The 12,464-nt window shown below is 38.8% G+C and overlaps 1 protein-coding gene across 2 annotated transcripts in view; it reads left to right on the top strand.

The window, feature by feature from the left end:
• LOC144073375 (IgGFc-binding protein-like) overlaps positions 1-11,397 on the top strand; it is a 48,720-nt gene extending 37,323 nt beyond the window's left edge. For both annotated transcript variants that reach the window (XM_077599137.1, XM_077599136.1), the window contains 11 exons: positions 737-882; positions 2,922-3,268; positions 3,395-3,618; positions 4,558-4,699; positions 6,246-6,582; positions 6,673-6,789; positions 6,854-6,955; positions 7,612-7,807; positions 8,875-9,138; positions 10,640-10,782; positions 10,877-11,397. In XM_077599137.1, coding sequence (XP_077455263.1) covers positions 737-882; positions 2,922-3,268; positions 3,395-3,618; positions 4,558-4,699; positions 6,246-6,582; positions 6,673-6,789; positions 6,854-6,955; positions 7,612-7,807; positions 8,875-9,138; positions 10,640-10,782; positions 10,877-11,131 — 2,273 coding nt within the window. In that variant the 3' untranslated portion in view covers positions 11,132-11,397. The remainder of the gene's footprint in view (positions 1-736; positions 883-2,921; positions 3,269-3,394; positions 3,619-4,557; positions 4,700-6,245; positions 6,583-6,672; positions 6,790-6,853; positions 6,956-7,611; positions 7,808-8,874; positions 9,139-10,639; positions 10,783-10,876) is intronic.
• Positions 11,398-12,464: the final 1,067 nt, after the last annotated feature.

Genomic DNA, 12,464 nt, shown 5'->3' with positions numbered 1-12,464 from the left:
AAGACTTCTTAATGGCTCAGGCTGAATGATTTCTGTGCGAACTGTGTACAAAACTGAAGGTTTTTTCAGTATTCTTAATTTTCTGAGTTTGTGGTTTTACTAGGATGAAAACTTTAATCTGAAAATTTACAAGGGACTGCTGGAGATTTATCAGTTTGTGAGTAAAAGCTCAATAAAATTTGTTGGTTTCATCTTTATGTCAGTGAATGGCTGGCAACCAATTCTGGGAGGACCCCGTCTGCTGCCCACAATTGGCTGAGTTAGGGTCCAGCTCTCCTGCGACCAATGTGAGGATAAGCGGTGGAGAAAATGAATGATATGCTATTTTTTTTATAAACACGACACCTGGTATACATTAAATGACCTTGATGTAAAAATGGTTCAGTCATTCTCTAACCACTTATCCTTACGAGGGGGTGGGGGTGTAATTATGTAAATAGTCAATTTCTTAGACTTCTAATAATAATGAAAATAACACTTAAACACAAAAGAGTAAGACCGCTTTGAAGCACAGACATTTTGTGACATTAGTTACACCAATGCTTATAAATAACAAAATGAGGTTCTGTGTTTTTTCAATTTTTCAAACAAGATGTTTCTGTTCCTTTGAAGATTGCGGCATATTACTGTAAAAAACCTTGCCTTGATTCTGCCCTTTCCAAACTAATCACAAATCTTTTAAGATAATTGTTCTATGCGATGCATTTTAATATTGAAGCTATTTTAACCTACCCAGGTGAGGATTCCTCCTTGCCAGACATAACTGTAACAACCAAAAATGAGCTCCGTGGGAACTCTGAAGGCTCTTTTGTGCGTTCAGCCACTGTGGAAATGCTAGGTCACACCATTTCCATTCCAAGAGATAATCAAGGGTTTGTATTGGTGGGTATCATATACTTTACTGTAAGATTCTCAAAGATTACTATTCTGTCGTGCACAAGCTCCCTGTAGTGGTATGCAAAAGACCTACAAACGAAATAAAAGTTCAAATCCACTACAGTGCAAGTATATTTAATTCTAATTTAGTTTAAATAAGATAGTCATTCATTCATCGACCGTACCGCACGTCTTCGTCAGGGTTGCTGCAGCCTGTCCCAGCTGACTTCAGGCGGAAGGCAGACTACACTCTAGACTGGTCGCCACTCAGCCGTAGGGCACACAGAGAGACAGACAACCACTCAAGATCACAATCACACCACCACCGAGTGAGAATCAAAATCTAACTGCCCGCACCAAAGTCAAGCGGAAGAACCGCTGCACCATTGGGTGGCCTTTAATAAGATAAGCAGCATCAAAACAATATTCTACCACAATGTCAAAATTACTCTTGGATCAAACCTTTACTGACCATTTAACTGCTCCAGAGGTCGCTCATTCTGGAAAAATAAGTCAAATTTCTGAATGCAATTGGAGGGGCTCTGAGTACCCCCAATTTCTTTAGACCGCTGACACTCGACAAGAAACATGCCTGACAACTGCCACCGAGTTGACCGTGTGAAGCCATCCTAAGACTACTAATAACAATCAACTCAATCCTTAACTACATTACCATTTCCCACATGAAATCTAAGCACAGACTTAATTGTTGTTCAATTTGTGCCTTAAAAAAAGATGTATACAGTAATCCCTCGATTATCGCGTCTTCACTTATCGCAAATTCCCTACTTCGCGATTTTTTTCCCGATGTTTTTTTAAGTTCATAAAAATGTGAAAATCCACGCTGAAACTCGTAAGCGGAAGCCACTCTTGCTACTAGGACTCAGAGCTGAAAAAAAGTTATAATAGGGGTGACCTACTCCGCAATTGTTCGATTATCGCGGCAATGTCTGGTCTACATTAGCCGCTATATTCGAGAGATTACTGTAAAACCTTTTTTGGGAGGAAAAACATTTGGGCTTATACGACTACAATTTTTGCCATGATAGTTGTTCTCAATGAGGGGGTATTTGGTGTAAAATGTTTGAGAACTTCTGTAGGCCCATGCTGATCTAGAAAAATATTTACGGGGTGGATGCCAAGAGGGGGGCAGGAACTTTTTGAGGGTTGGAAAATATTTTACAATGGTATGATACATTATGGCCACCGATGGTGCAGCGGTTCTTCCGTCTGGCTTTGGTGTGGGCAGCATGGGTACGATTCCCACTCATTGGCGGTGTGATTGTAATGCTTGTCCGTTTCATTATGTCCTGCGATTTGCTGCCAACCGATTCGGGGTGTCCCTCGCCTGCTACTCGTGGTTGGCTGGGATAAACTCCAGCACACTTGTGAGGGAAAGCTGTATGGAAGATGAATGAACAATACATGAGCAATATTCTGTAACGATTCAATTCAAGGGTTATTCAATTTAATCGAAAATTATGAACACATTTAACCCAACCAGCTCCAGTTTAGCAAATGCAATAAAAAGTACAAATCAGTTTGGATTTCTCTGAAAATTTTGTTGATGAAGACCAAATTTTTTGCTAATTCTTAAAAAAAAAAAAAACTGCATATCGAAACTACAATTATTTTACATTTTGATAGACTCAGACAAGTAACTTTGAAATTTCTATAATTGAATTAGATCTGCTGAGGATCCTTTGGGGAATAAGCATTCACTTTTCAGGCCTTGCAACAAACAAATATCCCAAGTTTATGTCTTCTGTATTCTCTGTTTGACTTCACCATCATTGATTGACTGAGTAAATATTGGGTTGTCTCCCTATCACTCAAATGGTCCAAGTGTTTTACATGTAGTACTCCATAGTTTGCAGATCATAGTACAGATACTGAAATAATAGGAGTATATGTTTGAGTTGAGTTGTTGAGTACAAATATAATTGAAAGTGGATATCTTCACATTTTCACGTGTGTAGTAGATCCCATAGTATCAGATTTCCCTCATTGTCACAAATCAAGTGATGTCCCATTTCCCTCTTCAGGTGGATGGCATTAAGACTGGTCTTCCTGTCTTCCTAGAAGGCGACAGCATTTCAATAAGAGAGTCGGGAATAAGAGGAATCCTCCAGAGTGATATCGGACTCACTGTCACCTTTGATTGGGTTACACTTCTCATGGTTTCCCTTAGCAGCAGCTATTATGGCAATGTGGCTGGGCTCTGTGGAAACTACAATGGTGACAAGAGCGATGAGATGACAACTCCTGGAGGCAAGACAGAAGTCAATGTAACAGAGTGGGCAGGAACGTGGAGTATTCCTGATGGAGACGTGTTCTGTTACCATTACTGTGATGAAGTGTGTCCACAATGTTCTCAGGAGGACCGCATACGGTAATATAAATCTAACAAGTGCCGATATTGGCAATTTGATGAATGATGGTTTGAATAAATGTGAATAGATTGTTGTGGTGTTTTAAATAACAACTGTGGGTTTATGTTCCTTTATTCATAATACAGATACACTGGTCCGGAATATTGTGGGATCCTGAGTGATAAAAAGGGACCTTTCTCTCACTGCCATGGGAGTGTCCCAATCAAGGTGGCTGAGTCAGACTGCTTGTACGATGTTTGTGTCAATGAAGGACGACATGAAGTATTGTGCGAGTCTTTGAGCAATTACCTTGTTGAATGCCAGGAAGCTGGTGCTGCTGTTTTACCATGGAGACAACTGGCCAATTGCAGTAAGATTTTTTTAACTTATGTATTCTTCTAGTACTTATACACGAAGAATGAGACAAAAGGGAGCAAACGACTGAATTTAGAAATAGATTGTGATGCCAAATTCTAAATTCGATTGACAAATTTGAATTGATTTCAATATGAAAAAATAGGCGGCCTGGTGGCAAAGTTGTTAGCGCGTCGGTCTCAGTTCTGAGATCGAGGGTTCGATCCTGGGTCCCAACCTTCCTGTATGGCGTTTGCATGTTCTTCCCGGCTTGCGTGGGTTTTCTCCCAGTACTTTGGTTTCCTGCTACATTCCAAAAACATGCAGGGTAGGCTGGTTGAACATTCTAAATTGCCCCTATGTATGAGTCAAAGCGTGAATGGATGTCTGTCTTCTTGTGCCTTGCAATTTGCTGGCCACCAATTCCAGTGTGTCCCCTGCCTGGTGCACATAGTTGACTGGGATTGACTCCAGTACCCATACCACACCCTTGTGAGGATAAGTGGTACGCAAAATGCGATAAGGAATGAATATGAAAAAATATGATATTGATTTAGGGTCACGAAAAATACATCATAAATTGATGTTGTTGTAAATATCACAGTAAATTAATCTTTATGAATTTTTATATGTAAATATATACATGTTACACTTTTTCAAGTCACATGTTTTGGGTGTCCAGATTAGTGGCAAAACAATAGAAATATGTCTGGAATTCTTCCTTAACCTTAGATCTTGGAATTATCTTGTGTTCATCTGGCATTGATGTCCTATCCCAGTAAATACTTTTGTACTGAAGGGAGTCAGTATTTTTAAAACAAACACTAATAATTGAATTAAATGTTTTTTGTATTTAAAAAAAGACACACTAATAATACTTACTATGCAATACTACTACATCATAGAATCACAGAAATTGATTAATGGGAATGTTTGCACATATTTCCTACCCTAGCTATTGAATGTCCAGCCAACAGTCATTATGAGGTGTGTGGGCCAGCCTGTTCAGCCAGCTGTGGTGGTCTGCCTGATGAGTGCCACAAAGCCTGCACCGAGGGCTGTTTCTGTGACCAAGGATATGTCCTCAGCCGAAATGGGTGAATGATAATATATATGAAAATGTTTTTTCATAAAATGAATTTCATCAATATTGCATAATTGAAAATATTTGCCCTAATTTTAATTAGGACTTTGGACATATCCTGTCCTACCAGAACCTATATTTTCGCCCAAAAAACAATGACATGTTCAACCTAACACAGTTACATTGGTCATTGTATTCACTTGACAAAAAGTAGGTAATCCAAAAGCAACAGGAAATTACCTGGAATTGCCTCATAATATGCACAAAGTGACCGCAAATCAATAGGATGTGCCCTGGAAATGCTCTATACTCAACAAGACAAAAATCAACAGGAAGGGTTAGACCCAGAAATTGCACAGGATTCCACAGTGACCGAAAATCAGCAGGAAATGACCCAAAAGCAACAGCAAATCCTCAGGAGTTGCCCTCAAATCAAGAAAGTGGAAGTAGGACAAAATCCTAAGGAATCATTCTTTTATTTAAAGACTTAGATAAAACCACAGCTTCTTGATAAAAAATGATTCTAAATCATTCTTATCATTGAAAACACAAATGTTGGGCCCCTTCAGTTTATACTATACTGCAGGGTACATAAAATACATACCAACAATCAACCCAACTAAATTCCCTTCTCCCCTGCTGATTTTCAGCAAAGATTTGATTTTCAGATGTCCCTGAGTTTACTCTAGCTGACCCTGTCCTGAGGTGAAGAGTAATAACAGTGAATTCCCTTAAAAATTTAACTGTAGAACAACCTGATTGAGAAACATAGATGTTTAACCTGTGTTTGGTCAAGCTTCAGATTATATAATACAGTTGCACCTCTACTTACAAAATTAATTGGTTACAGAACTTTTTTCGTAACTTGAAAATTTCGTAAGTAAAGCAGTACTTTATATGTAAATTCTCTAATTCGTTCCACGGTCCTCACACTAGTGCCAATTAAACCCTTTAAAATTGGTCAGTGTGGTAAAGGAGGGAGATATGGAAAACAGACTGGATAGGGGTTCTTGAGGACCAGACTTGGCCACCCCTGGACTAGACACAAGTCATAGTTTTTACAGACACGCGACAAAACAAGACAACAATGAACATGTGTGTGACACAAGAGGCAAGCTGAATGGACGACATAGGAGTAGTAGACAACACGAATGAACCACGAAACACTCAACCCACTCAAACCTTAACACTATGTTACCTGCTAAACCAAGACCAAATCCAGCACATTTTACCTCCAGAAAATCATTAAGAAGCGCTAGCTTAACAACAAAGTTCCCCCATGCTTCACCGTCACTCGAATTCAATTCTATCCAATGCACCAATGCTAACACTACATGCTCATATTATATAGTTAATATTTGTAAGAATATGAATCCATAAAAGTGACTCAATTAATAAAAACAAAGTGTATTCTGAAATCCGACTCAATGTTTTTTTTTTGGTTGACATTGGTAAGCTTAAAATATTGTGCATAGGAATGGGACCCAATCTGCTGTACTAAAACATAGGCACTATGAAATGTATTAAATATTCTGATATCCATTCCCCTTTTTTGTCAGGTGTGTTGAAAAGGAAAAAGGCTGTGGCTGTAACCATGATGGCCATTATTATCTGCCGGGTGAGGTGTTCTGGGCGGACTCCAAGTGTAAAGAACAATGTGTATGCAATGCTGGGACACAAACTGTACAGTGTAAGCCAATGGGGTGTCGAACTGGAGAACAGTGCAAAGTTGTAGATGGAGTCCAAGACTGTTATCCTATCAGCTTTAAAACTTGCTCTGCCCGGGGAGATCCTCACTTCCTCACCTTGGATGGATTCAAGTTTGATTTCCAGGGCAACTGTGTCTACCAAATGGCCACTGTATGTAAAAACGCTGAAGGTCTTCAACACTTTGAGGTACTGTTTATCAATTGGTTAGGCAAAAGGATTTATTACAAGTATTTTTGGTGTCATCCCTTCTTTTTCGGTATGTTTGGTCAATTGTAGATCAACCTGGAAAATAATAACCGTGGGAACAAAAAAGTTTCCTATGCCAAAGTGGTAACTGTAAAAGTCTTTGGAAACACATACACATACTCAGTGGACTACCCACATAAAGTACTGGTAAGAAACACCACACAAACACACATAATATCAATTAAAGTTACTCATGCATAATTTGTTGCAGGTGGACAATGTGAAAAAACTTCTACCCTTCACATCCAAGCAATCATTGGTTAAGGTTTATCGCAGGTACAGGCTGGCTGTCCTTGAAACCACCTTTTTAAAGGTATGAAAAACCATATAAAACAGTTCAGTGTTTGCAGAGCCAGTTCATTTGACCTATAATCAAAATTGATCATATCAAAGACATACTGCATGTGCAAAGTAACTTTTCTTTTAAAATCTCACTATCACAGGTTTTAACACACAAATTAAATGACAGAATATTGTTAATGATTATTTAAAAATAAATTATGAAGACTCACACAGATCCATAAATATTGAAATTGTACAATAAAAATATTTAATGGTTTGCCTAGTTCTGGGATGATTTCACCATACAAATTCAAACAGGGGCAGAATCGTAATAACATAGCCCAGATGGGTGGGAGAAAAAGAGAGCAAGAATGCCCGACACAAAAGCATCTGGGGCTCCATTGTCTGTCTTGTGAGACAGCCAATGAGAGCCCAGTAGAGGGTAGCAAGGTTCTAAAGTGAGAATCAATGCATCCGCGACAATATTCTAAAAATAAAATAACAGATAAGGAAATGCATTTACTTTTTGGGGGATTCCGTAACTTGGATCTTTCTCGTATCTCGAGTCAGTCATTTGCATCTAAAAAACCTGAAAATTTCGTCCCTAAAGGCATTCGTAAGTAGAATGTATGACTGTATATGGGCATAAATATTTCATTTTAAAACCTTTTCTTGCTTCATGCTTAGGTTTCTTTTGACTTTGTGAGTGCAGTCACAGTGGAACTGGCGACTAGTTATCAAGGTACCGTATGTGGTCTTTGTGGAAACTTTAATGGCAATCCTTCTGATGACTTGACCTTGCCAAATGGGACACCAACTTCAAATGCCAATGAGTTTGGGGTGAACCAATGGGTGGCTGAGCGGCCAGGTTGCTCCAAAGACTGTAAGAAATCTACAGATTTTTACACTCTTTTTTGCTGTATTGTCATATTTTATATTTGGCATCTGTGTCACTTCCGAAAATTTCTCCATCAAATGTTTTGTTTGTTTACACCAAATGTGGCCAATATGTAAATTGGTGCCGACTGCTAGATTTTAAATATGGTGGCACTTACGTCCTTGTTTGGGATGAAAAAAAAAAGTGTGCTATTACTTCCTTCCTTAATGCTAGATTTGTCTTCTGGTGATACCAGCCAAGCTGTGATTGACACTTTTGACACAAAACACAATAAGAAAGTGGGTGCTGAATTAAATAAAGTTCTGAAAATTTACTACAGGAAGCACTGGGGCACATGTCTTCTCAAAATACATAAAGCTGGCTTGGAAACTTCTCATTTTCCATGTCAAACCCTGGTGAGCCTGTAACCTTAGTCGAGCGGATGCCAAATTTAGTCAAGTTCGGCAAATCTACCACTACCAAGAGGAAAGGTCAAATATCTGTCCCCCCACAAAGTTATATTGGGACACAGTTTATAGGTACTTCATGGCTGACTTAAAAAAAAAAACATATATATATACATATATACATATACATATATATACATGTACATATATATATATATATATATATATGTATATATATATATATATATATATATATATACATACATACATACATATATATACACACATACACACACACATGCACACACACAAACACATACTACATGCATACACACACACATACACACACACACACACATGCACACATACACACACACACATGCACACATACACACACATACACACACATACACACACGCACATACACATACACATACACACACACATACACACATACACACATACATATACATACATGCATGCATGCATGTAGTGTATTAGTTAGTTAACCCTAGTGGGCCTTTCTCAAGTTAGGGTGTTTAGTTGTAATGACCAAAACACCCACTGCTCATTTACAAATAAATATGTACATACATTTGTGTGTGTGTTTATTTCTTTACATTTTAAAATCAAAATGAAATGATGCTAATGTGCTTCTGTGTGCAGGTAGGGACTGTGCCCAGCCCCTCCCTCCTGGCATAAAACCCCCAAGCTTCACGTCAGTCTGTGACATTATAACAGCAGAGGATGGGCCTCTGGCCGACTGTATAGATCGAGTGGATTCCAAGCAGTATCGTGAAGACTGTATCTATGACATGATACTTACGAATGGCAAACAAGATGCTGCCTGTGAAATCATCAGTGCTTATGTTGAAGATTGTCAGGCCAAGGGAGGCTGTGTGAAGGCATGGCGAAACAGGCAACGCTGCTGTAAGTGTAACATAGTTCATCAAAAAGGGTTTACTTTTAAGTATAATTGAAAATAAATGGGGCAGCCCGGCGGATGAGTGCTTAGCGTGTCGGCCTCACAGTTTTGGGGTCCTGGGTTTGTATCCAGATTGGTCCACTTATGTGGAGTTTGCATGTCCTCCACAGGTTTTCTCTGGGTCCTCCAATTTCCTCCCACCTCCCAACATTTTATAAATCAGAGTAGTGATTTTCATTTGGATCTATGCATACTAGTTGACTGAATATTCATTCATTTTCTGAACCGCTTAGTATACAAACAGCGGGGGTTCTGGAGCCTATGCCAGCCAATTATGCTCACCAGACAGGGGATCCCATGAATCGGTGGCCAAACAATCGCAGGGCACCAGGAGACAGACAACCATTCACGCTCACATGCATACCTAGAGGCATTTTAGGGTCTTAACCACCCGACCATGTATGTTTTTGTGATGTGGGAGGAAACCCAGGAAAAACATGCAAACTCCACACAGTGAGGACCGACCTATGATCAAACCCTTGACTCCAGAACTGTGAGACCGACACGCTAACCACTCGCTTACCGGGCCACTAGTTGTCTGAATAGTTACCAGTAATTTAAAGCCAGTAATAGGCAGATTCCCATTTCCATTATCAGTTACCTCTGAACTCAAAAAGTGGTTTAGATGGATTATCAACATTTTCAGAATTGTTAAGAATGCAGCTGTACAAAATAATGAACTACAGGTCAATACTGCACTATATTTTATCTTTCTTAAAGTGGGTACCTTATTTTCTTGCATATTAGCCGCCTCCGCGTATAAGCCGTGCCCTTAAATTGCCTTAAAATCGTTGAATTTTATCATTTCTGATTCACAATTTTCACCTTCATATTCATGCTTTTAATAGGGAGCACAAATGTGCTACTTTGAAGGGAAAATCTTAAGAAAAATGTGGTATTTCTAAGATACTTTATGAATCGAAAGGATCGTCTGCTGGATTGCACATTATTTGGATCAATATCATAGGGAAGTTAATATGCCTGTCTTTGTAAATGCAAAATATCAAATTAAGTAAGTTTTTTCACGTTTTATGCAAGATACGGTTTATTTTTTCTTGAATTTCATTCATAGACATCAAAATACATTTTGTGTAGCTTTTTATCTGTTTATCTTTTCTCTATTTTGAAATAAATGACCGTATCGGCCGCATTGTCTTGTGTTCTGGCGTTTCGTCTTTGTAACCTTGCAGTTTCGTGCATGTCATCTTTTTATGCGCACATAAGCCATTCCCTCGATTTAGTCTTTTTTTTGCGACAAATATGGCGTATATGCGAGAAAATTATTTTTTTCTGATCCCTACTGTCACAGTTAAAAACATTAGAAAATTGAAAATGAAAATCTATTATATTTCAAAAAATGTTAGGGCATTTTTTTTACAAGAAGGTTGTGTTTTTGCTGCTTGTTGTTTGAACATGCAATTTATTCCAATGATGACATCTTTTCAGGGATGCATTGTCCAGCCTACAGTATGTACAGCATCACCGCTCCTGGTTGCCCACTTAGCTGCAACTCTCTATCAGTGCCTGTTGAGTGTAAAACTCCCCCCAGTGAGGGTTGTGTTTGTAACCCTGGATACTTTTTGAGCCAGGTAAGTCAAATGTGTGATTACCATTAGTGTTAATCACTGTTTAGGATGCTCATATTCAGTGCTTGTGACTTAATGTTTGTGACTTTTCCAATAGGACCGCTGCGTGCCGCTGAACGAGTGCGGGTGTCTCTTGAGAGGTCAATACATTGAGTCAGGCGATGCATACTACCCCGACTGCCATCAGAAATGTGAATGTAATGGAGGGGTGGTCTTCTGTGAGAGAGTCCTATGCAGAAAGCCTCATAAATGTGGTTTCATTAATGGGACCTTGGGCTGCTATGAGTTGAAACAATTTTCAATCAACCATAATGAGGGCAATATTCCAAACTTCTTCCAAGATCAGCAGTAAGGCCACTTTTTGCTTGGTAAATTAAGACATTTCAATCTCAATTCTAATTATTCTTGAATCTATATTAATAAAATCTCAGATATTTTGATTGTTTCGCATGAATAATCTTGGGAATTTGTTGCTTATTAACTATTGGATTATAAACCCCGTGTGATCAATCTGTTTTTTTCTGTTGCGGATGGTATTTTGAAAACTAGTCAGTTTAGGCTGATTTTGCACCATCCTAATCCTAATCTTTTATAACTAATAAATGAATTTCTACAGCATTGATGTTGTTGGTCGTAGATTATTTCGGACCCGATTAATTAATTTATTCATTCATTCATTCATTCATTCATTTTCTGAACCGCTTTATCCTCGCTAGGGTCACCGGGGGTCCTGAATCCCATCCCAGCTGACTTCGAGCACCACAGGGGGAATTTATTCACTACCAAATACATATTCCAATGTTGATTATGATGTTCAACTGCTCATGACTAACGAATGAAAAAGAGTAGAAAGAAACTTTTTTTGAATGATAAAAGATGAGAAAGGAATCTCCCTTAAGTTTTGTGTTCATGTAGTCATAAAACAGAATTTTTAGGTGCTTACAGGTCCTGTAAAGTCAAATCAAATTGAATAAATTGCTGGATTGTGCAAAACTAAAGCTAAATGGGGCATGCATTGACCTGTACCTTGCTTTGGTTCCCCATATTTTAACCATTTTACCAGGGTCTTAATGACCACACCACCAAGCGGCCCCTAAATCTTAATGGAATCTCAGTGGAACTCAAAGTCAGCCCCTCTAGAGAAGTTGTGAAGAGGAACCATTTTGTGATTGTCGGTTTTCAATATATTCGGATCTGTCTCTTCGTGCACTAGGTCAGTGTTCCCCAACCACCGGTCCACTCCTTCAGAGTAAAAAATATTAACGTTTTCAATCTCACCCTCCTACTTGAAATGAAAAAAAGTTGTTATAATGATAATAATAATGACTGCTTGGGACTTTTTAATTTTTTTGCCATCATGGGTGTGGTTCATGCACCGCCCCCCAGCTCCACACAATTTTGTCTTAAGTTGTCACCCTCCCCATTAGCCGGTCCGCGAGAAAGTAGAAAGACCTTTACCGGTGCGCGGTGAGAAAAGTAGAGGTACGACTGTACATGAAAACTTATCAGGAAAAAGAGTGGAGAAAGGAGGGAGATACTGACACATATCGGTATAAATAAGCTGCGCTCAGACTAAAATTAAACCATAGTGCAAAAATGCTTCGCTCATGACCAAATGCATTACTGTGGTCACACAGACCTCTTGTCGCCGGCAGTCAAAGTCAAACCACTTTCAGCTCAATATT

This window comes from Stigmatopora argus, chromosome 4 (assembly GCF_051989625.1).
Source record: "Stigmatopora argus isolate UIUO_Sarg chromosome 4, RoL_Sarg_1.0, whole genome shotgun sequence".
Classification (NCBI taxonomy): Eukaryota; Metazoa; Chordata; class Actinopteri; order Syngnathiformes; family Syngnathidae; genus Stigmatopora; species Stigmatopora argus.
The sequence above is the reverse complement of the archived record's forward strand: the minus strand, read 5'-3'. Positions and strand labels throughout refer to the sequence as shown.